The sequence below is a fragment of the Chionomys nivalis genome, chromosome 18 (assembly GCF_950005125.1).
Source record: "Chionomys nivalis chromosome 18, mChiNiv1.1, whole genome shotgun sequence".
Taxonomy (NCBI): Eukaryota; Metazoa; Chordata; class Mammalia; order Rodentia; family Cricetidae; genus Chionomys; species Chionomys nivalis.
In genome coordinates, this window is record NC_080103.1 from 20,038,008 (window position 1) to 20,060,322 (window position 22,315).

Genomic DNA, 22,315 nt, shown 5'->3' on the forward strand with positions numbered 1-22,315 from the left:
AGCTGTTGTCACTGGTTTGCCAGGCTTCCTCTTCTTGTATCTTACTGTTTTTCTTATTGTCTACCCATCACAGAAGGCCCGCCTTGCCAGGATCCGTGTGGCCAAAACAGGAAGTTCCAATGCCTACCTGCACAGCAAGCGCAATGGGCTCCTCAATGAAGCCCTGGAGCTGACGGTAAGTGTCCAGAAGACTGCTCAGAGGAGATAAACTAGAAATGGGCTTCTCTGCTCATTCACTCCCCTAGAAAGCGCCAGTTTAGACTCTGACAGAAACATGTCTCCAGGGTTCCCACAAACATAGTGCTCTCAAAGAATTATCACTGCTGCCCATAAACCAGCTGCTGCAAAGGGCCCCCAGACCCAGGCCAGCAAGTTTTATAGTGGCCCTAAGATTTGGCTTATCAGGATTTTTCTCCTGCCCTCCTACCTTCTGTGAAGAAACGAAGAGGCTGAAGAGAGGGGAAAGCACCAGCTTTATTCTTAGCCCTTCTTTCTGTCTCCCTAGGGCACCCCAGAAGAGGAGCACATGGGCAAGACCACCTCGCTCATTGAGAGCCAGCACCACCACTTGCTGCACTGCCTAGAAAAGACCACTGTGAGTGCCAGCCTCCTGCCCCCTCCTGCTTCACCCCTGACCTCCCAAGGCTGTATTCGCTTTGTAGTCCTAGGCCAGATAGTCAGTCTGTCCCCTTCCAATCCAAAAGAGTAGTGGCAAGGTCTATAAACACCCCAGGGGGTGGGGCAAAGAATGAGAGATCAGCTGTGTCCTGCAGCTCTAGAGAAGAGGTCGGTCTTCCCATCCCCCCCCCCCCCCCCCCGCCAACAGCAGCATGTGTCTTAACAACTAAGAGTTTTGTTTTTCATTCTCAGTTCTGATGGGCACCACCCAACAAGATTCAGGCTGAATTTACACAGGACAGTAGAGAAGAGGGAAGATTTTTGTTCCATCCCCGTAGCTGGATTGAGGCAATCCATGGGTCCCCTTCCATGTGCATGAATGAAGGATGCAGTATACATATTCTTTAGCCAAGGGCTTATCAGTCCCAGTCCCACTTAGTAACCTTGCACTTTGGCAGGGAGTTCAGATTGTGAAAAGCTGATTGCTAAAGGAGATCATGATGGAGGGTGCCACAGCTGGAATGGGAATGATGCTTGTGCCTTACTGACAGCCTAAAAGGAAGGGGCAGTGGGGCCAACCCTGAACCCTTGGCAGAAGTGCCAGGAATCATAGGGTGGGAGAAGTCAGAACAGAAATGCTAAAGTGAGCCTATTCCCTGATCCTTTCCAAAAGATTCCTACTCAAAGAGCCTAGGGTCAGGGCTCATCCTACCCTTGAAAGGAGCTTCCTAGTTCCTAGTAGCCTGTAACCTGACCTCCCAGATGCTAGATTCCTCTTACTCTGGGCCAAAAGTGGACCCCATGGATGACCGTGGAAACCCAGTGAGATCTTCTAAATGAGAAAGTACTCTGCAAGCCCAGGTCCTAGGAACTATGATCAAAAACCACGCATGCATATCTCCCAAGTTCTCCCAAGGACACCGAGCTTGCCAGTGGGATGCCAGGGCCAGGCCCCACTGCCCTTCCCAAGTTGCATGTGCTGGGTGGAATGTGTACATTGAAAGGACATGGGTGAAAACACTGGGGTTTGAAGGGCTGGAATGTTGGCACTGGGGGACTGAGAGACAGAATGCTGGCATTAAAGGGGTGGAATGCTGAATCCGAGGGAATGTTGGATTGATTATAGGGACAGGATGTCGGAATGCTGGATTTGGGGGAAGGGATGTGGGACCCAGAGGTGGAATGTTGGGATAGGAAAGGAGGAATGTTGGTATGGAAAGAGTGTATGTTGGGTTAAGCAGTCTCCTGTCGGAACCAAGGGATGAAATGTTGGGACAATGGGAAGCAGAATGCTGGGAACGAGGGCTGGAATGTTGACTTCGGAGGGTGGAATGCTGGGGTTGAGGAACTGAATGTCCAAACTTGGAATGCTGGAATGTACAATCAATGGTGTTTCTATCTTCTGTTGGCATGTTGTCCTGTAGGGGTTATCCTATCTTGTGGATGATCCCCTGTTATCTGTACGAACCTCCACCATCAAGGTATCGCTTTATAAATTCAATTGTTCTCTCTGAATCTTGAGTCTGTGGATCTTCTCTGCTCACCCCTAGTCTGGTTTCTGCATGTGCTGCTGATCCTCCCTGGGCTTTTGCTGTCTCTGCTGCCACACCCAGTACCAGCTCAGGCTTCCAGTATTTCTGCACCCACACTACCCAATTTCCTTTCCTATCCTTTCCTTGGACACCCCCAGAGGGGTTGAGGGGGGCAGTGGAACTCCAAGGTCAGTTTCCTCTGGAATGCCCGTATGCCACGCATCTCTCTGCTACCTCCTCGGTTTCCTGGGAGCTCTGGTCTTGGCCACCAGGGGACATTCTCTGAACTCTGGTATTGGCCACCAGGGGACATTCTCTGAACTCTGCCCTCACACTTCTCTTGCTCCTCACACTGCCAGTGCCACAGGGTTCTTGGTCAAGCAGCCATTTTTCCATTGTTTGGGGTCTAGCTATAGGCCACCCTCATGGCCTACAGATCCAAAACCGTTAACATTCTTTCCCTAGCTTACATTTGACCTAGGGAATCCTGAACCGCCTGGTCGTTAAGGATCCATATGCTCTAATCAGGCCAAAAGAAGACAAAATTAGAAGAAATCTTATCCTTAGCAGCTTGGCCCCTTTGCAATCAAGAGCAATGCTCTCCCAGTTCTGTGACTGGTCCAAACTTTAACAAACTTTTGTCAAGACTGTAAGAGTCATCAGGTGTGCAAAGCTTCAGAGCTTACTAAGAAAAATTTGATTCTAACTCTGATGATGCCACTCAGACCCTCCACGTCCTCTGTGTCCCTTCTGCTCAACCTGTAGATGGAGCACATGACACACGATTTAACAACTGAGTCCCTGCCCAGTCTAATGGCCAGGGAGGCCAATTTGATACTTTTGACATTGACATCTGTGGAAATGAAACCCCTCTCAAACACTTACCTGTAATCCAGGCATTTGGGGGTCCTCCATTAAAGGCCCCAAACAGACAGGCAGCCATACAGGGACTGGGGCTCTCCCACCTCCCTTCTGCTTTTTCACTTCTTCTCCTTCCTCCTGCAGAACCACGAGTTTATCGACGAGCAGATGTTTGAGCAGAACTGCATGGAGAGCTCGATGCAGAACTACCCGTCCACCAGGAGCCCTTCTCTCTCCAGCCACTCGGGCCTCACCACCACCTGCTGCTCCCGGCGCAGTAAGAAGACCACACACCTGCCCAACTCCAACCTGCCGGCCACTCGCCTGCGCAGCATGCAAGAACTCAGCACGATCCACATCCAGGGCAGCGAGCAGCCCTCCCTCACCACCAGGTGGGTAGCTTCCAATCCTGCCAGCCCCAAAGTCTTGAGTCATTCGCTTTCCAGAATTAAACAATCTCCGCTTTAAAATCTCAGGGATCCCCGCTAGGGGTCCCCCTTATCCACTGCACGGGGCCCCTCTGCTTTCCTCTCCACCTTCTTTCTTATGTTCTGAAGTTAATCCAAGGGTCTTTGTGGGATATTAGATGGTACAGTTGCAGTTTAGCTCAATTGTGGCTTTAGGTAGTTGTGGGGGGGGACTAAAAAAGAACCCAAAAATTGAAAAGATGAACTATGATCATTTTCCTAAGAAAATACTTTCCCCAACTGTGTTACATATATGGCTTATGCCAGGCTAATTGTGAATCACAGGTGGACTTTTCCTCCTCGTCTCTGTTTATGGTTAAGCCATTTCCTGTTATTCTTTTTTAAAAAAAAAAGTATTTATTTATTTTATATGCATTGGTGTTTTGCCTGCATATATGTATGAGAGTGTCAGATCTTGGAGTTACAGATAGTTGTGAGCTGCCATGTGGGTGCTGGGAATTGAACCTGGGTCCTTTGGAAGAGCAGCCAGTGCAGTGTTAACCACTGAGCCACCTCTCCAGCCCCTCCTGTTATTCTTAATAAGTTGCAAAAAATTCGGGGAAAGCAACTGTTGTAACATCACAAGTGATAAGCCCCTGGGGGCTGGGAAGAAGTACTATCTGATCACTTAGTAATTGTTAATAGTGATTAGGGTGGTAATTATAAGCTGATTGTTAAAGGGAGACATACAGGGCCCTAGAGTTCCTTGACAGAGCATAGAGCAAAAACAATGCAGGGGGTCAAGGAAGATTTGGGGCGCCCCCTAGCAGGAACCACCACCAACTCCCTCTTTTCTATCCCAGTCGTTCCAGCCTTAATCTGAAAGCAGACGATGGACTGAGACCAAACTGCAAAACATCCCAGATAACCACGGCCATCATCAGCATCCCCACGCCCCCGGCTCTAACCCCAGAGGGAGAAAGTCGGCCCCCTCCTGCCAGCCCAGGACCCAACACGAACATTCCTTCCATAGCCAGCAATGTTGTCAAGGTCTCTGCCTTGTAAAAACACCGGACAGAGGGCCCAAGGGGTTAGTGGGGAGTAAAGGGGGCTGGCATGTTAGTGGGTGGTCACTGAGACCACTCCCTCCCCCTTTCCCACTATTTCTGCCTGCCCCGTTACACCCCTAGCACTGAGACTTGTGTGTGAAAGGGAAAGGAAGCAGCAAAGGGGACCCAAGGCTCCCTGCTGCTGGTGTGGACATAGCCCTGTGACATTGCATCTTGCTGGGGCCTGAGGAAGGAAGGGAGGGGGTGGGTAGGGAATAGGCCATTAGGAAGTGTAGGCCACTTGCCTGGACAGGGCCTGGTAGGGGCACCTCAGACCAAATAACAGTTGTTTCTGAAGACCCCAGTGAGGAAAACACAAGACCACAAGACCCAGAGGCCGAGTCGTCACATGCAAACAGGAAGAAAATATAACACTGTGTACTCAGCACCTTTTTCAAGGATCTTAATGGATAATATTTATTCATGGGAAAAGGTGGAAAACAAAATCAATGGATTTTTGTGAAATGTTTTTCTCCATGGACCCAACACCTTTAAACCAAAACGATGCATTTTGTGAGGTTGGTTTTTATTTTTCTCCTTTTATAGCAAAAGCTTTTAGAAGCTCAAAGTCAGTTATTGCTGAGTTCCCTCCCTAGTCCCAGGAGGAGTGAGGTCACTTTTGCTGGGCCTTCACTGCCCAGCCGACCTGCACAGAGCTGTCCAGCAACCACACAGCAACCCTTCTGCTCCGTCCGTCCGTCTCCTTTGTCTCTGTACCTATCTGCTTCACCTTGGCTGTTTCTGTGTCCAACCATCTGTCTCACCGTGGACAGTAAAGCCTTCTCTGTCACTGCCAAGTACTGCAGACCTGCGTCTGGGAGTCAGGCCGAGCAAACGCAAATACGGAAAGGAAAGGAAGCCAAGTGGGGGGGAGCTGAAGGGAGAGGTAAGTCTACCTTATGAACAGAGGTGCTTCCCTTGTCTTTGCAGTTTGGGTGTGTGTGGGGGGGGTGATGGTCACGTGTATCACACTGGGTCTTGAAAACGAAAACAGCAACTTCAGAAAGCAGTCGTTTCTGCTATACCCTGGTGAAGACAGAAGCACCAAGGCTCCCAGCTGCCAGAGCTCCAGGGCACCTTGCTACGTACCCTCCTTTAGGGCCCACCGTAAAGCCCACGCAGGCTGCTGAGAGGCTCCGCAAGCATCCTCAAATAAGGACGGTGGACTTACCGCCTGAGGCAATTCCTATATGAAGGGCATGAAGGGTAAACGCGCGTGCCTCCTGAGGGATGTTTCAAAGCAAGAAAGCAAGCAAGAAGCTCTAGATGATTCTTTCCTGGTCTGAGAGGCCCTGAGCTCCGAGTCGTCTTCGGGCATTATCTCTGAAGACAGCCCAAGTGGGTAACACTGATGACCTCCATAAGGGAGTGGGGATTACTTCTTGAAAATGTGGACAATGTGTTTGCTCAAGTTATTTACATGGTAGCAGGCCTGGGAACAGCATTTCTGGAATCTTCCTAATCATTTTCACCATTTAGAGTGGAGCAGGTGAGCCTCGGGTTAGTGACAAGGGCCCTTCCCAACCCCAACTATTTCCCTGCGGATCTCTGAAGCCTGGGATCTGAGGCACGTGAGCTGCCTAGGAACTTCTTATCCATTCTACAGTTCACAGATAAGCTGTTCATTAGCAAGTCAAAACTCTCTCTGCCCAGTACAGCTATCGAGATGAGTTTTACTAGCCAAGGACCTGAAAGCACCCGTGGGGCTTCTATGGCCTCAGCTCCAGTGACCCTGTACACAGAGGAGTCCAGGTGTTTTGAGGTGGTACCAAACAAGAAAGTAGTCAGAAAGGCGGAAGAAAAGTGCCCTTGTCTCCATCTCCATCTCCCTGTCCCATCTTCAGTGGCTCCTGCCAGTCCTTTCTCTAGATCTGGCCTCAGGATCTCCCCTTATCATGGAATGGAGCTATCCTTGCAATCCAGTAATTCCATCAGCCAAGGCAGAGAGCCAAGCTGGACCCAGTTTTGGCAGATACGCAAAGAACTAGAAAGGGATCTTCATTTTGAATGAATGGACCATGGGACAAAGGAATGTCTAGGTGCACGCGACATCCGAGTGGGATAAGGATACAGTTTAAAAGGAACACTGATGTTTCACATGCAAGCCACCGTTCTATTTAAGAGCAAGTCATTGCAGGGTTAGGATGACAACTCGACCAAGGATCTCCTTGTCACCTGGACAGTGCACCAACATAGCACGTTATGGTTCTCATGAAAAGAAATATATTTTAAAAACTGTGTTCCCCAAAATTCCATTTTTATTGACTTGAGTGAACTGAATTGTTTGTGTTGCTTCTATTTCATTTCCAAAGCCCGTATCATGCCAGTTCCCCCTGCCCCCCCAAAAAAAATCATTAGACCATCTTCATTTTCCTTCCCCCACTGCAGTCTTGGCAGGGGGTAAGGGACCCAGCTCGCCTGTGTTCAAAGGTATCAACCCAGGAAAACAGCTCACAGCCATATATCTCCTAAAAGGTATTTGTGATCAAGTACAGGGGCAAAAGTGTGCTGGATCAGTTTAGTAAGCCTGGCTCACCAGCTAGTAAGCAAAGAACCAGAATTATCGGAATCTTCTAGAGACCAATAGCTTTCTGGTGCAATTGACTCATGGTGCATAAACCATGTTAGAATAACGAAAAATTCCCCAAATCACCATTCAATTCAATCCTACTTAGCACTGGGGGAGAGGGTTTCAAAAAGACAAATATAAAAATCCTAAAACTACATTCAAATAATAAATGGGAATACCTTGGAAAATGTAATATTGGGTACACCAGACTAGAGAAGATTAAACAATCGCTAATTCATTTTACAGTGTAAAAAGCTGAGGCCCAGAGAACTTGACTCGCTTAAGGTAATGTAGTCATTTAAGGATAGACTAGGGACCAGAGCACAAGACCCTTGGCCACTAGTCTAATGTGCTTTTGTTTTGTTTTGGGTTTTTATTGTTGTTGTTGCTGTTTTAACACACCCTTTGCCTCGTGGAGTTGATATGTTGAGGAAGGCCCATCAAAGATGCCATGACATAACTAGAGACTCCTGTGTACATGTCAACACCTGATGGAGTCCTGGAGGTCACCTGACTACACTAATAATTATAGACATCAAAGCGACCGTTTCTTGGGTAGAGCAAGCCACAGGTGTTCAGGTCTGTAAGAAACAGGTGAAAAGGGAAGTCCAAGATCTTTCAGGCAAATGCTCGATTTTCTCAATGAAGAGGAGGCTTGGACAATGACCTTTCAAACCTTCGCTTCTCGCTGCATCTGTGAAGGTAGTCAACCTAGGAAATCCTTGATTCAGAGAAAGAAATGGACACAAAACTGAATGACTCCTCCTAGGTTTCATGCAAGTCAGTGGCAGAATTATGATGATCCAAGACTCAGGCATCATGTCCTGGGGGTGTCTTCTATATCCCACTCCATGGCTCTAAGGTTTGCTCACATTTTCAAAAGCTGGGTTTCCAGGGTGATGACTAGGGAAACCATTCCTGAAGTAGCAGGACCTCCTGAAACAGACCATTATTTCTTCCTAATTCCCATTTTTCCTAAGTAGTATCAAGCTCAGGACTAATTGTACAGAACCCCTTTCAAAAGACCAGTAGATTCTTAACAACTGAACATTATTAGTCTACGACCACATCATTTGATCAGATGTTAATGGGGACAGCAAATGATCCGTGGTTCACAAAAACCACATACAGACCTGCTGAGGATGTTATACAGTTGGCTTCTCTTCCCTGCAGTTTGGGATCAGGTCATTTTCTTATCAGAATGCAGGTTGGAAAAGTACCTGGGAGCTTTATATGCCTAGATCGTTTTCCTTGTCTTTTTAAAAATAGCAGTAGTGATTGAAATTGAGCTAGCATTAGATTTGAAATTATTAATGGATTCTAGTGATTCAGGCTCCCTCATTTCAATTACTAAGTACCTAAGTAAGGCAGAAGGATCCCAATACCATTCACTGGGAGTAATAGCTTCCCTTTCATGCTAGTTGGCATGGTAACCATCGTACGAGGAACATGAGACTTTTATTTTTTTCCTCTAATTTCCTAATGAATTCTCATCACTTGCAAAGCTTTAAAATGGGACAAAGGAAAAACAATGTCGTGACCCATGACACGTGGAGCCCAAACAGCATCATGAAAAGCATCAGAACCAAGGCAAAGTGGCTTTGAAAAAGGAAATGGCTTTTTAAAGGGGTTCCTTATGGGTCTTGTTTTTTATTCAGGATATTCTGTGTTTTCTCATCAAATATGGGAATGCCATTTCTCTTAGCAGGTTAAACTATGCTGGCTGATGACACATTGGCCAGTGCAGGGCACTGACCCAAGTCCTGGGGGACTCCTTGGACCAAGGGACTATTTTACAAGCCAGGGAGGTGGGAGGGGTGGTATATTTTTGATAACCAGACATTCCAATGTTTTCCTTAGAGGTCATGAGCTCCCATTAATGTTCTCGTGAGAAACATCAAGTGTGTTCTTTTCTATTTTCGTATAATTACTGGGCTTTGCTTAACAACATCACAATGGCAAAGAAATATACTGTACAAAACTGCAGGAAGACAAATGTGAAAACTTTCTGTGGGGGAAGAAAAAGCTCTTAAGTTTCTTGTCTTCTTTTGAAACCGTAGTGCATATGTTATAACATGTATATCATTTACAGTATCGAGTCCTGTGCCACGGCTGTACCTGATGTATCCAATCTGGATTAAACAAACTATGTGCCACAAGCCTTGGAGTGGGGCAGTTTCTTCTAAAACCAGTTCTTTCTCTTCCAAATCACAGCCTTCCATCAGGAAGCTTTCTATCCTGCTAGAGCAATGACATAATCTTACGGGTAAAGGCCTCGTCTAATCTGCCCCGTCTCCTTCTACATAAGCAATTCCACTGCTTCCCGGAGCTTGCCTGTCTACATGCACTAGGCAGGTTCTGTTTTAACAGTGGATCACTGGATTGAATTTGTCTATCGCTCTCTCTTAAGGGCCAATTACTAAACAAAAACCGTCTTTATACATCAGCATTGGCTCTACTGAGGCCTCCTCTGATATCTGCTCCACCGAGACCAAGGTCTGAAACAAACCACATACGTGCGTGACACACACACACACTCAACAGTAAATGCTATAGAGAATAAAAATCTCGACAGGCAATAGGAGCACAGCTAGGTTTGTCACATATTGTGACTTCACATCTGTCACTTTTTACTTCTTCCTTTCAGTTCCTTTCTTGACTTTGAAGGGGGTGTGAGCAGGATTAAGTACCCCTTAAGATCTAACCTTAACAATTCTGTTCGTGTGAGAGAAGCATTTTCATGTTCTGACATGCAACAGCACAAATTTAAATCCTTATCATTCTCCAAAACCACCAGATCCCAACCACTGAAAACAGTAAAAGAAAGGGGAAGCATACACAGTATGTTCTCAAGTCCAGGTCAAGTACAGAATTCACTGTAAGCACTGCTGCTCACATCCTTTCTACCCACTAGGTGTCACTAAAGACCCACAGCTCAAATAATCTGGACGAAAACTGCAAAGAACCTGCCCTCTGCAACTCTGCCTGCATTCAGCTTTCTTTTTCATTACTAAACAAAGTGTGACGCCTTTGCAGGTTTGATGCTGAGCTTTGATTCCCAGATTTACAACGTAAAAGGAGAGAACCGCCTCCTGTTAAGTTATCCTCTGACCTCCACCCATGTACCATGACATGCAGGAGCACACAAAAAAAATGTAACAAAACTGTTTTCTCACTATGTAATTCTGTCCTGGAACTATGTAGACCAGGCTGGGCTCGTACTCAGAGACCCACCTGCACCTGCCTCCTGAGTGTTGGGATTAAAGGCATATCCCACTATGCCCAGCTCCTAATAAAACTTTTAAAGCACTAAATGTCAAGTCGTACATATGCACTTGTTCAAAAGATACAAAACAAACGCATTCTGCCTTAAGACAAGACCTTTGTGATGGAGGTGTCAACAATAGCTATGAAAAAATGTAAATTATTTTATATTTCAAGGGAAATGGGAAAAGCCCTCAAAAATTTCTATTGTGAATCATTCCTTCTCTTCGTCATGACCCACAGTTCAATCGTTCTTCAATTACTTTTTGTGTTCTGGGACTGAAATTTACCTTAAAGATACATGCTCTTATTTTAAAGGTCACTAAAGAAGTAACTTGCATTCTTAGAATTATCCAAAGCGGAGGGTTGGAGAGATGGCTCGGTGGTTAAAAGCACTAGTTGCTTGCTCTGTAGAAGACCCAAGTTTTGTTCCCAGCTGTTGATAGAGGTTTCTGTCTCGCCTGGTCCCGCAGCCATTCAGTCACACAGAAACACACAGAGGCCTACATTAATCATAAACTGGTTGGCCTATTAGCTCAGGCTTCTTATTAACTAATTCTTACATCTTAAATTAGCCCATTATTCTTGTCTATATTAGCCACGTGGCATGGTACCTTTTATTAGCGAGGCATTCTCATCTTGCTCCCTGTGTCTGGCTTCCTCTGTCACAACTGCAGACTTGACTCTTTCTTCTTCCCAGAGTCCTCCTGTTCTCATCACCACATCTATACCTCCTGCCTGGCTACTGGCCAATCAGCATTTTATTAAAATAATACAAGTGACAGGATAAAAGGCCACTGTCCCACAGCACCCATGTTGGTCAGCTCACAACTGCCTTGAACTCCAGTTCTAAGGGATCCAACACCCTCTTCTAGCTTTGATGGGCTCTCACACACACAAATACACATAAGTAGAAGAAAAAAATACAAACTCTCCAAAGAAGCAGGTTTCCATAAGGTCTCGTATGTAATAATAAATGCCTAATTCATGCTGAACCTGAAGTTAAAGTAATGAATGGCCTGAAGATTTTGAAAGTTAAAGAATTACTTAAGACTACAGACTCTTATTTATAGATTTGAATTACTGTTCTCATAAAATACTTTCTCATGAGTCATATAAAAACTCAATCTTATAAGGAACCCTAAAAATCTAATGTCTCATTTTACTGAGAAAGCTGGATTCTGAGAGGTGACTGGTATAAAGTATAAAGTAGATAGAATGTCTTAACCAGGACAAGTTTTCTTTTATGATCCAAGTTCCCAGCTGACGTTACAGTAAACCCGTGCATGGTTCCAAACAGGTTACCCCCCCCCCCCCGCACTTCATGATCCCGCGCGTACGCATACACACACAGCAAGCCACGCACAGGGGGTGGCAGATGTCCTCCCACTTTCACCTCTGCACTACCACTACCTGGAATGGAAACAGCTCCAACTTCCCTGGTTCCAGCCCATGGATACGAAGTCCTTCAGCGCCTTCACAAAGACACATATGCTTGCATTCAAAGTGCCCCAAGTTTCTCTAATTTTAATTCATATACTTGCTATTGGATTTGGGAGTGTTTTTGTTGTTTTCCATTAACTCTCTCTCCAGCCCTGTGAAGCTTGAATCGGGCATTCAGTGTTAAACATTTACAGAGATCTTAAGGAAACCTGCTTCTCTGGATAACTTAAAAATGCACATTATTCTTGACTAACTAAAAGGAATTCTGTATCCAAAAAAAAAAAAAAAAAAAAAAAAGCAAACACAAAACAAACCTGGAGAGAATACAATTAATTTCAAGACTAATGGGTAGCCTCATCCCTAATTAAGATGCAGCAGTATTCTAATTAATCCCCTAGCAATGACAAACAATGAAGTTGGCTCTGTTGTGGCGGGGGAGGGTAGAAAGAGGTGAGTTCAATTACATAGTACTGACAGGAGCTTATTTAAGTGTGTAATTAAAATCTCTACAACTTAGTAATATATTGAACCTAACCTAGGTTTGCTAAATTATTTCATCTAACTTCACAATACATGTATAGTATTGATTTTTCTGTATACGACTGACCATGCCAAATCACAGAAATCCAAGCTGAACGCTTTAAGACTAAATGCTAGGGAAGTTTCACATGAAATGACAATGGCTGTGTGTTTGCTGACAACACTAGAATAAAGGGTCTACATGCTAAGTATGTACACAGAGAAGAACTTTGCTATTTTAAAGTAATTTCTCAATAAGGGATTCTCTTACCTCAAATCCAGTTCACAGCAAGATCCCGACCCCAAGTTTAGTGATAAAAAGAATGCTTAGCCTCTAAGTGCTATAACTTTCCTAAATCATAACTTAGAGAGCTTGGAAAAATGATAGCTCCTCTTAGATCCTAGCATTCAAGTAAAAAAATTCTTTGGCGCTGATTAAGGAGAATAGAACATACTATGGAAAGAGTCAGAACAGAATGGACTTGTCTTCTATCACACACTGAGCACTAAGAGCTAGGCCTTTCCATCAGCCTACCCGCAGAGCTAGTAGGTCCCATCTATGCAACTCACATCAAGTCTCAACCTGGGCTGCGTAAATGCACTTAAGAGGACCTACGAGTCCTTTGAAATTTCGTTCACAATCCCACTTACAGAATGAGAAATTTTCTTGGGTCAGCCTATCCATGGCTTCTAAGAGATTCATTTAGAACCCAAGAAACACTGAGGATAAGCTGCCCCGTGAGCACAAGGTAGCCACAGATGACACTGCCCTACTTAACAAAGTGAGATGTGGGCAGCCTTCAGTTTCTTCAGGAGGATGAACAGAAAGCATCCACAACATTGACCTAAATCTGTTTTCACAGCGGAAACTACCACGGGAAGCAGAGAGCATTGAAAGATTCCTTCCTACCTAAACCTCAAAGATCTACCATGATCAGATTCCCATGAGAATACAGTAATACAGAAATGTAGTGCAATCCTTTTGTAAGGAACTCCACAGAAAAACATTATATTCAAATTTTAACTATTTTTATTTAAGGAGTGCCATATACATCACCTTTTTAAAGGTTTCTTTTGGGAACGCCTACATGAAGTGGCACCTTGGGGGTCTTTGAATCCAAGTTCTAAAAATTCTCTTGCAAATCTGATGAAATTGGAAAAAAAAAGAATATTCCTGGACCAAGTCAAAATAATCTGAAAAATAGCTGTGCCCCAGTAGAAAGCCTCAAAGTCCTCTCAAGTTCCTCCAAAATGCCACCATCTCCCACTTACTCCAGGTGAAGAATGCACATCCATTACTGCTGACAGTCTATGGTCATCACTGGTTACTGCGCATCATTTCTTGGAGATACACTGTATTCATCTGGTAGGCAGCCATCCAACTGGGATGTCTCTGAGCATTCCAATAGTACGAGTGGGAAGCAACAGCATAATATTCTTGCCACGCCCTGTAATATGCCCTCCAGTACTCCTCATAATCCTGGTAGGTATCGGAGAAACTCGCATCTGTTTCCCTCTGACAGTCATACCAAGCCTCCTCCTGGGGTTCTGTCTGGGCTCGGTAAGAGGAGCGCCGTGGTGGATTTCTCCGACTCTGCTTAGATCTCTGGCTAGCTCCTTCTTTATGCCTTGCCTTCACTGGGGTTTCAGGAGACTCCTGACACCCCACTTGACTTGGGGCATCATTTCCACTCACAACCTGTTCCAAAGGGAGCGGTCCACCCACGGGTGTACATTCGGAGTCTTTCAACTGAGTGTCAGAAGAGCCTTCCAAATACGACTTAGTACCCTTGCTCTGGGAAGAAGTCCTTGAGCTGCAAGAATCGCTCTCACTCTCTGAGTCCCCAGACTGGCTACTACTCGCCAGTATCTGTGCTCTATCTTCAGAGATGCGATTCCGCACAAAACCATTGTGAGGATTCACAGTCTGAGCTCCAGGCCCCGTGTAGTGCCGGATAATTTCCACAGGCTTCTCTAACCCCTCTTTAATGTAGTGCTCATAATCCTCCACCAGTTCTGCAAAAGTCAAAGTACATGGCTGATGAACTTTGAAGGAAGAGAGACAAGGGATTTTGGGGAGGGACCCAGATGAGGCTTCTTTGGCCTGCTGCTGGCTGCTAGTGGAGAAGTCCTCAGCAGTGGTCTGATCAGAACTCTTCACTTGCTCTTCCGGTTGTGTGTTACAGCCCAACTCTTCCGATGGAGCAGCCTTTTCTATGATCCCACACTCTGAAGGGCTTTTCACAGGAGGTTTTTGTTTGCTACTATGCTTTGATTTGGCTGAGAGTGTAGGTACAGAAGTATTTCTAGGGAAAGGCATTTGGTTACCAGGAATTTTTTGAGTCTGGAAGGTTCTCTCTGGTTTCTGAACTTGCTTTTTGGGAGTCTGGGTAGGTAGACTTGGAACGCTGTGTGTATGCAGGGCAGCTTTGACCTCCACATCACAGTCCAAGCATTCTTCCATCAGGCCAGGAGGAATGGGGTCTATATACAAGGAAGAATACATATTAAAATTCTCAGCCCAGACATGGTGGTGCACATCTTTAATCCCAGCACCCCTGAGGATAGAGGCAGATGGATCTCTGTGAATTAGATGCCAGCCTGGTCTACACATCACATATCAGGCCAGACAGGGCTACATAGTGAAACACTGCCTCAAAAATAAAACTGCAAAGCCTATAGCTTTGGGTCTAATTCAGTAGAATACTCATGTTCCAAATAGTTACTTAACTTACCTTCTCTACTTATCAGCTATTAACATTTTTACTTAACCTACATCTTAAAGTATGCCTAAATATCCTAATCTACAAGAAACAAATTAAAAACAGCATGTACTCACAGGCCTGTGGTGAGAATTAAATGAATTAACATGCATACAGTAGACTATGTGCTATTATTTTTATAAGCCCACCATCACTACAACTGTAAAAACGTCAAAACTTTTGATTCACAAGGAAGCCAGGCATGGTGGTGCATGATTTTAACCCCAGACACACAACTTTAATCCCAGCAATTCAGAAGCAGAGGCAAGCAGTCCAACCTGGTCTACATAGTGAGTTTCAGGACAGAAAGAACTACAAAGAGACTGCCTCAAAATAAATTAACTAATTAAAAACAAACAAAAGAATGTCAAAAGGAAATGCACACACCTGGTAAAGGAAGAAGGTTGATGTTACATTTCTGGGCAATTTTCATCATCATATTTTCTTCTTCCCCCCTAGAGCAGTAGGTCACTGTCAGTCCCAAGGTACCTAAGAGTATGGAGTAACATAGAAACTCATTTCCACAGAAGCAGCAGTCCAAGTACCTTTCATATCAGACTTCTTGTGAAAGCACTAAACTTCCTTTTTCCTTACCAAAGCGGCCAGCTCTGCCAATCCGATGCATGTATGTCTCCCAGTCTAACGGCACATCCAGATTTACTACCAGATTCACCTTCTCAGCATCAATCCCACGGGAAGTCTTGAAGACAATTGTTTGTATTAATTATAGCATGGCTACCAGTGTATGCTCTTCTGGTATAACCAAAAGTCAGATTTAAAACAGGCAAATATTTAGCATTGAGAGGAAAAAAATCTATTTCCAATGACTAAGTAGGTCTAAACCATTTCAAAAATAATTTTAAATCAAACATTAAAGTTATTTTTAAGAAAGTACTTTCCCCAGAACTGGAAAGATAATTTATATCTCTGGCACCTACTAGATGTATAAAATAGGACAGCAATCTAATAACACCACACTCCAAGATGAACAATCAGCCAAACCTAGCAGGAGCCTTACCAAATCTGTAGAAATGAGGACTCTGCAATGAAACTGCTTCAGTTTAGCCATAGCATCAAGGCGCTGATTCTGGTTCATGTTACCTAGAAAGACCCCCCAAAAATTCTTAACACCTAAGCATGTCAGGTATGACGGCACACAGGTGCCATCTATCATCCTAGTACTCAGAGGCTGGGGCAAAAAGCCAGAGTTCAAGGCCAGCCTAGACTCCATAAGTTCCCATTTCAAAAACAGCAACAAAAACTTAAGCTAAGATACATTAGCTTAAGTATCAAATCCACAATAAGCAAGGATCATAACTCTCAGTCGTAATGTTTTAAAAGAAATAACCAAGTTAGTTGTATCCTGTTTACAAATGTGAGTGCTAAAATCTAAATTCAGCATTTTCAAAATATGGTTTAGGCAATCAATTTGAAATTCAAGAATCAATTTTAAATGGTGATATTACTAAGTCTAACAAATAGTTCTTAGGAAAAAAGTTCTTACCGACTGTTTACAAATCTTGTTTTAAGGGGGCTGGAGAGATGGCTCAGCGCTTAAGAGCACTGCCTGCTCTTCCAGAGGTCCTGAGTTCAATTCCCAGCAACCATATAGTGGCTCACAGTCAACTGTAGTAAGATCTAGTGCCCTCTTCTGGCCTGCAGGCACACATGCAGACAGAACACTGTATACATAATGAATAAATAAATCTTTAAAAACAAAAAAGGAAACAAATCTTGTTTTAAGAGTCTCTATATGCCTGTGTCTATGTGTCTGGCTATATACAGTTGCATGTGCCTATACATTCAGAGTCCAGGAGAGGGCATCAGATACCTAGGAGCAAAAACACCCACCTGGTTTGATATGTAGGTGCTGGGGTCCAAACTCCTGTGTACATGATTGCACAGGAAGTGCTTTTAACACTGAGTTCTTTCTACAGCCCACAAATCTGGTTTTGAATGTGACCCAGGGTTCAACTATCAGCCTACTAAGAAATTAATCTCTCTAGTACCTCATACTGAGTATGTACCAGCTAATAAGAATTACACTACATACAAAACTGAAGATAAAAATCAAATATTTCTTTTAAGTCTTTCCTACTAATCCAGCAATTAACTCTGTGGATGAAGTGAATGACTTCTGCCTTCCATCGCCCATTAAAGTCAATTCAACAGCTGGAGGTTCAGCTCCAAAGGAGAGTACTTACCAGGCATATGAGAGGCCAACGTAGGGGAGCAGAGGAGAAGATAACTCAGCTAGTCTTAGCATGCTTTTTTATGACAGGGTCTTGCTTATGCCACCCACACTGGTCTTAAAGTTAACATACTCAAATATGGCCTCAGGCCCATGACCTTTCTGCTCCAGCCTCTAGAGTACATGCAAAATCATACCCTGCTTAAATGTTGGCATTTTAATAATGGATTATTAAAGAATTTAAGAGAATTTAAGTATCTCTGATCACCAATTTTCTAAATTGTTACTACAGACCAAGTTATTCCTTTAAAAAAATTTAATTTAATTTAAAAAATTCCAGGAGACTGATATCAAATTCCAATGAAGAATAAGCCCAAATTTCCTTTATTATGAGTGCAGTCTTGCACTCGTGAAACAATTCAAGAAGTGATCTTTTTCTCCCTTGATGTGGAAGGCTTCAAGGCAATACATTAAACAAAGACAAAGAGCTGAACTTGCCTGAAATGCATTCAGTAGGAAAACCTTTAGAAGAAAGGATATCAGCCAAATGTTGAGCTCTACAAAAAAAAAAAGATTTACAACTTTCAACTATTGCCTCATGCCTATTCTTTGTTTTTGTTTTTTAAAATTCCCTGGATTAAGTTATTACCTGCTGTGCAAATTAGAAAACACCAAGGCTTGATTAAATGGGATTCTACTAAAAAGTTCCTGTAAATGCTGACTCTTTTCCTCAAAAATCTTATGAGCCAAAGGGTAAGAACTGACCACGTGGTAGTACTGCTTCAAACCTACAAAGAAGTCAAAAGTCCCCAGTTAAAACAAGCACATCTGGTGACTTCCAATGGCAACTATGACGCAGTCACAGTCAATCAGACAAGGGAAGCCCCACACAATGTCACAGACTAACACTAACTGAAACCTATACATACCTATGAGGCTTGGATCACTGGGATTCAACCTTACAAATGTGGGATCTCTCATATACCTTGTCAAAGCATTAGCCAAAAATTCAGGATAAGTAGCAGATACTGCCAACATCTGTTTACTAGCAGGTAAAGAAGAGTAAATCCAGCTGTAAAATACAAGAAAACATAGACAATGAAAACTATGCAGACAGCAAACACTACCTGGAAAAGTTAAAGACACATTTAGACACACATTTTTATAATCAAGTTAGTTCTCTTACTTTATTTGCTCCTGGAAACTGCCTTCTTCTAAAAGCTTATCTGCTTCATCAAGAATAAAGAGACGGATACTGCCCGGATTCAGGTAGTCAAGTTCTATGAGCTGTTTAATTCTACCTATATGCCAGGAAAACAACAAAACCTGAAATATTCATGACATATCAAATCTGTTCAAACCTCAAGAATGCTTTATAGTATTTATCCACAGGTTACACTGAAGAATTTTCTCAGTGTGCATTCACATACTCACAATCTTAGTACTCTTAAATTCTCATCTTGCCTGAATCCATTCTTTACCCCCCCCACTTCTCATTCCTGATAAATATGGAAAACAAACATCACTGTTATCAAGACTGAATGCAAAGACACTGAATTCTACATTGTGTGATTTATGAGCAAATCACCAGGGAAAACAACAAAAGTCTCAATCCATGACTTAGACAGGCTTCCTGAAAGTCACGTCATATGTCAGAAGCCTGTCCCACGTATTCTCAAACACACTTCAGGATGGAGATGAACAGATTCTGTTGATAATCTGGCCATGAGTCTCACTGGTCTAACGTTCTTCATTTCCAGTGAAAGTAATTATTCCCATCATCAAAGACTCCCGTTTAACTATGTCAATGCTCCACTCCTCAAGAACTTCAGCTACCGACAGATAGTAACAACTTACCAGGAGAGCCAACAGCAATATGACACTTTTTAAGTCTGGTTTTGTCTTGCGATAACGGGGTCCCTCCAATAAAGACGTGACATTCTAACCCTTCCATTTTTATTCCAATGGCTGTGATAACAGAATGTATCTGAACAGCAATTTCTCTTGTAGGAGCCAATATCAAAATCTAAAACAAATTGTAAAATATTACTTTAACAAGCCAGAGGAACACACGAGTGATACATTCATTGCATGTTATGCTACTTTTCATTTTAAAAGAGAAGCTTCAAGACCAAAAAAACCAGCAATCCATTTATTTATTCAGTTAATTATTAAGAACCTACTGTATGGGAGAAAACATACAAGTTGTGAAAGAATTGCTCTCCTAGCACTCTTCACATAAACAAGAAACATATATTTGTAATAACAAGTAATAAAAAGTATTCTTTAAAAAAAAATTCAAATAGTGCCAGGCAGTGGTAGCGCACACCTTTAATCCCAGCACTCGGGAGGCAGAGGTAGGCTGATCTCTGTGAGTTCGAGGCCAGTCTGGTCTACAAGAGCTAATTCTAGGTCAGGTGTCAAAGCTACAGAGAAACCCTATCTCAAATGAACCAAAACCAAAAAAAAAAAACAAAAAAAAAAAAACAAAAAAAAAAACAACAACTAGGTTTAGAATTTGGTCTGCTGCCAAGGATCTCAAGTCAAAACTCTCAAATACACCCTAATTTACAAATAGACTAGCCACTGTCCTTAAGAAGTATGTTCAGTATCTCCTAGAATTTGGTGGATACAGAACTACAGACCTCAAAGAGGTTCCTAGATGACAAATACATGGATTCTGGGTTTAAAAGCAAAACAACACTTTTAAAGATTCATCTTCATGGCAGCCACTTTATTTATTTTATTTATTTGTTTGTTTGTTTGTTTGTTTATTATGTATACAATGTTCTCAGTATTCTGTCTGCATGTATGCCTGTAGGCCAGAAGAGGGCACCAGATCTCATTATAGATGGTTGTGAGCCACTATGTGGTTGCTGAAATTGAACTCTGGACCTTTGTTTTTTTTTTTTTTTTTTTTTTTTCGAGACAGGGTTTCTCTGTGATTTTGGAGCCTGTCCTGGAACTAGCTCTTCTAGACCAGGCTGGTCTCGAACTCACAGAGATCCGCCTGCCTCTGCCTCCCAAGTGCTGGGATTAAAGGCGTGCGCCACCACCGCCCGGCCTACTCTGGACCTTTGGAAGAGCAGCCAGTGCTCTTAACCACTGAGCCATCTCTCCAGCCCGGCAGCCACTTCTTGAACTTGAAATAAAGTCAACCACAACTACTACACTCCAGAAGATGGTGGAAGGATCCTATCCAATTGACTGTTTAATTCCCAGTGCCTAATGTAGTATTTATATGTAATACTGGCTGAACAAATCTTTTTGAAGAATGATCTCCCAAACCCAAATTTCCTACTAATTTGAGTAGGACAATCTTTTTTTGTTTTGTTTTGTTTTTTGAAGCAGGGTTTCTCTGTAGCTTTGGACCCTGTCCTGGAACTAGGTCTTGTAGACCAGGCTGGCCTCAAACTCACAAGAGATCCGCCTGCCTCTGTCTCCCGAGTGCTGGGATTAAAGGTGTGCACCACCACCGCCCGGCTGACGATTGGACAATCTTAAAACCAATCCAAAACAACCTAAAATTGGAAAATTGGGAGATCAATACAATGCATACAAAAGACTTTAAGAACCACTGGGCAGGGGTAGGGGTGTGTCCTGGAGGCAACCACATGGTGGCTCACCATTATCTATAATGGGAACTGATGCCCTCTTCTGGCATGCAGGTGTACTTGCAGACAGAGCAATCATAACTTTTTTAGAAAAGAAAAAAGAACCACCTGAAGCCTGGTGGTGATGGCACACACCTTTAATCCTAGGAACTGGGAGACAGAGACAGGAGAATCTCTTGTGAGTTCGAGGCCAACCTGTCTACAGAGCAGGTTCTAGGTCAGCCAAGGCTACAAAGAGAAACCCTGTCTCAAAAAACAAACAAAAAAAAAAGCACAACCACACAAAATTTGCCATAGCATAGTATATAAACCAAAACTCTTACCTTCTAGGTCTAACCCCAGTTTATCAAGTGAAAGTTTTTAATTGCATAATGATTTTAGTTGACAAATGTTCAAGATGTTATTATAGAAAATTCCAAGTTTAAAAAACTAATAATGATATTCTTGGCCACAACTCAACGATCTTACCATCTAGTTTACTTCTGTAATTTTCAAATGGTTTGGCTTCATTCATCAAACTCACCATCTGTGTGGAATCAGTAGTTTTTCATAAGTCTAGCTAGAGTCCACGTGCCTACACACCCCCCTCTGGATCCTCAGTATTAAACTCACCTGAGTACTATAGTTTTCAAGAATAAGAGAGTCTAGAGCAATGGTGGAGAATACACAAGTTTTCCCAGTGCCAGACTTGGCTTGAACAATTAAATCTGAGGAAGAAACAAAATACTTATCATTAGCTAGATTCCCTGAAGAAACTAGAGATTAGTATGAGATCAGAGAATGACCAGGCTCTCTCCTAAGACCACCTAGGTGTCACCAGTACTTTCAGTTGACTCTCAAACGCGCACATAGCGTGCTTGATCCCTGACTCGACCAGAACCATTTCTCCAGCCCCTTGGTCCCCGAATCTCTACCGATGGCCGTCTCCAACGTGGACTCGAAGCTACAAAGTCTTAACCATCTTCAAACTCCATCGCGCGCCCGGAGTCTCGCCGAGCCCCGCCACGGCGCCGCCCCGGAGCTCCCCCGGCTGACCCAGGTCCTCACCGAGCCCGCAGCGCCCCAGCGGGATGGCCTTGAGCTGCACGGGAGACGGCCTCTCGAAGCCGGCCGCCCGCAGCCCCTCCAGCACGGGCCGCGACAGTAGCAGCGACTCGAAATCCGCCGGCTCCGCCAGCACCACGTCCCCTGTACGCGTCCGCGGCCCGCCGATGTCGTGAGCGGTCCGCAAGCTCCACGGGGAGCTGGGGGTTGGCTCCGCAGCCGGGACCGGCACGGCCAAAGGCTCCGCGGCCATAGCTGACTCCGCGGTTACCAGGGCCGCCGGGGCTTCAAATGCCGCCGCCATGGTAGCCGCGCCTCCAGATCTCGCGATAGTTAAAGTTGAGGCGGGGCTCCTGGGAGCGAGAAGAGAAAAAAACTTTAT

General features: G+C 44.0%; 2 protein-coding genes across 5 annotated transcripts in view; one reads left to right on the forward strand and one right to left on the reverse strand.

The window, feature by feature from the left end:
• The window catches only part of Kcnd3 (potassium voltage-gated channel subfamily D member 3), a 222,187-nt gene extending 212,942 nt beyond the window's left edge, over window positions 1–9,245 (forward strand). For 3 of the 4 annotated variants that reach the window (XM_057793210.1, XM_057793208.1, XM_057793209.1), the window contains 5 exons: window positions 74–175; window positions 506–595; window positions 2,043–2,099; window positions 3,156–3,403; window positions 4,282–9,245. In XM_057793210.1, the coding sequence (XP_057649193.1) occupies window positions 74–175; window positions 506–595; window positions 2,043–2,099; window positions 3,156–3,403; window positions 4,282–4,483 (699 nt within the window). In that variant the 3' untranslated portion in view covers window positions 4,484–9,245. The remainder of the gene's footprint in view (window positions 1–73; window positions 176–505; window positions 596–2,042; window positions 2,100–3,155; window positions 3,404–4,281) is intronic. The other variant, XM_057793211.1, reaches the window with a different exon arrangement.
• Window positions 9,246–13,342: 4,097 nt separating this feature from the next.
• Window positions 13,343–22,241, reverse strand: Ddx20 (DEAD-box helicase 20). The gene is made up of 11 exons (XM_057794234.1): window positions 21,937–22,241; window positions 21,502–21,596; window positions 19,133–19,301; window positions 18,462–18,576; window positions 18,205–18,347; window positions 17,925–18,063; window positions 17,774–17,832; window positions 16,103–16,185; window positions 15,679–15,784; window positions 15,472–15,573; window positions 13,343–14,806 (listed from the first exon to the last, which is right to left on the reverse strand). The coding sequence occupies exons 1-11, from the start codon at window positions 22,235–22,237 to the stop codon at window positions 13,641–13,643; spliced, it is 2,478 nt and encodes an 825-aa protein (XP_057650217.1). The 5' UTR covers window positions 22,238–22,241; the 3' UTR covers window positions 13,343–13,640.
• Between the last annotated feature and the right edge of the window lie 74 nt (window positions 22,242–22,315).

Excerpts from the sequence above, each read along its gene's own strand:
- Ddx20 (XM_057794234.1), bottom strand. The coding sequence starts at position 22,237 with ATGGCGGCGGCATTTGAAGCCCCGGCGGCCCTGGTAACCGCGGAGTCA. Across the intron at positions 18,577-19,132 it reads TATTGCTGTTGGCTCTCCTG|GTAGAATTAAACAGCTCATA; the intron begins GTAAGTTGTTAC and ends CCTGGCATATAG. Across the intron at positions 17,833-17,924 it reads TTTTCTAATTTGCACAGCAG|AGCTCAACATTTGGCTGATA; the intron begins GTAATAACTTAA and ends TTTTTTTTGTAG.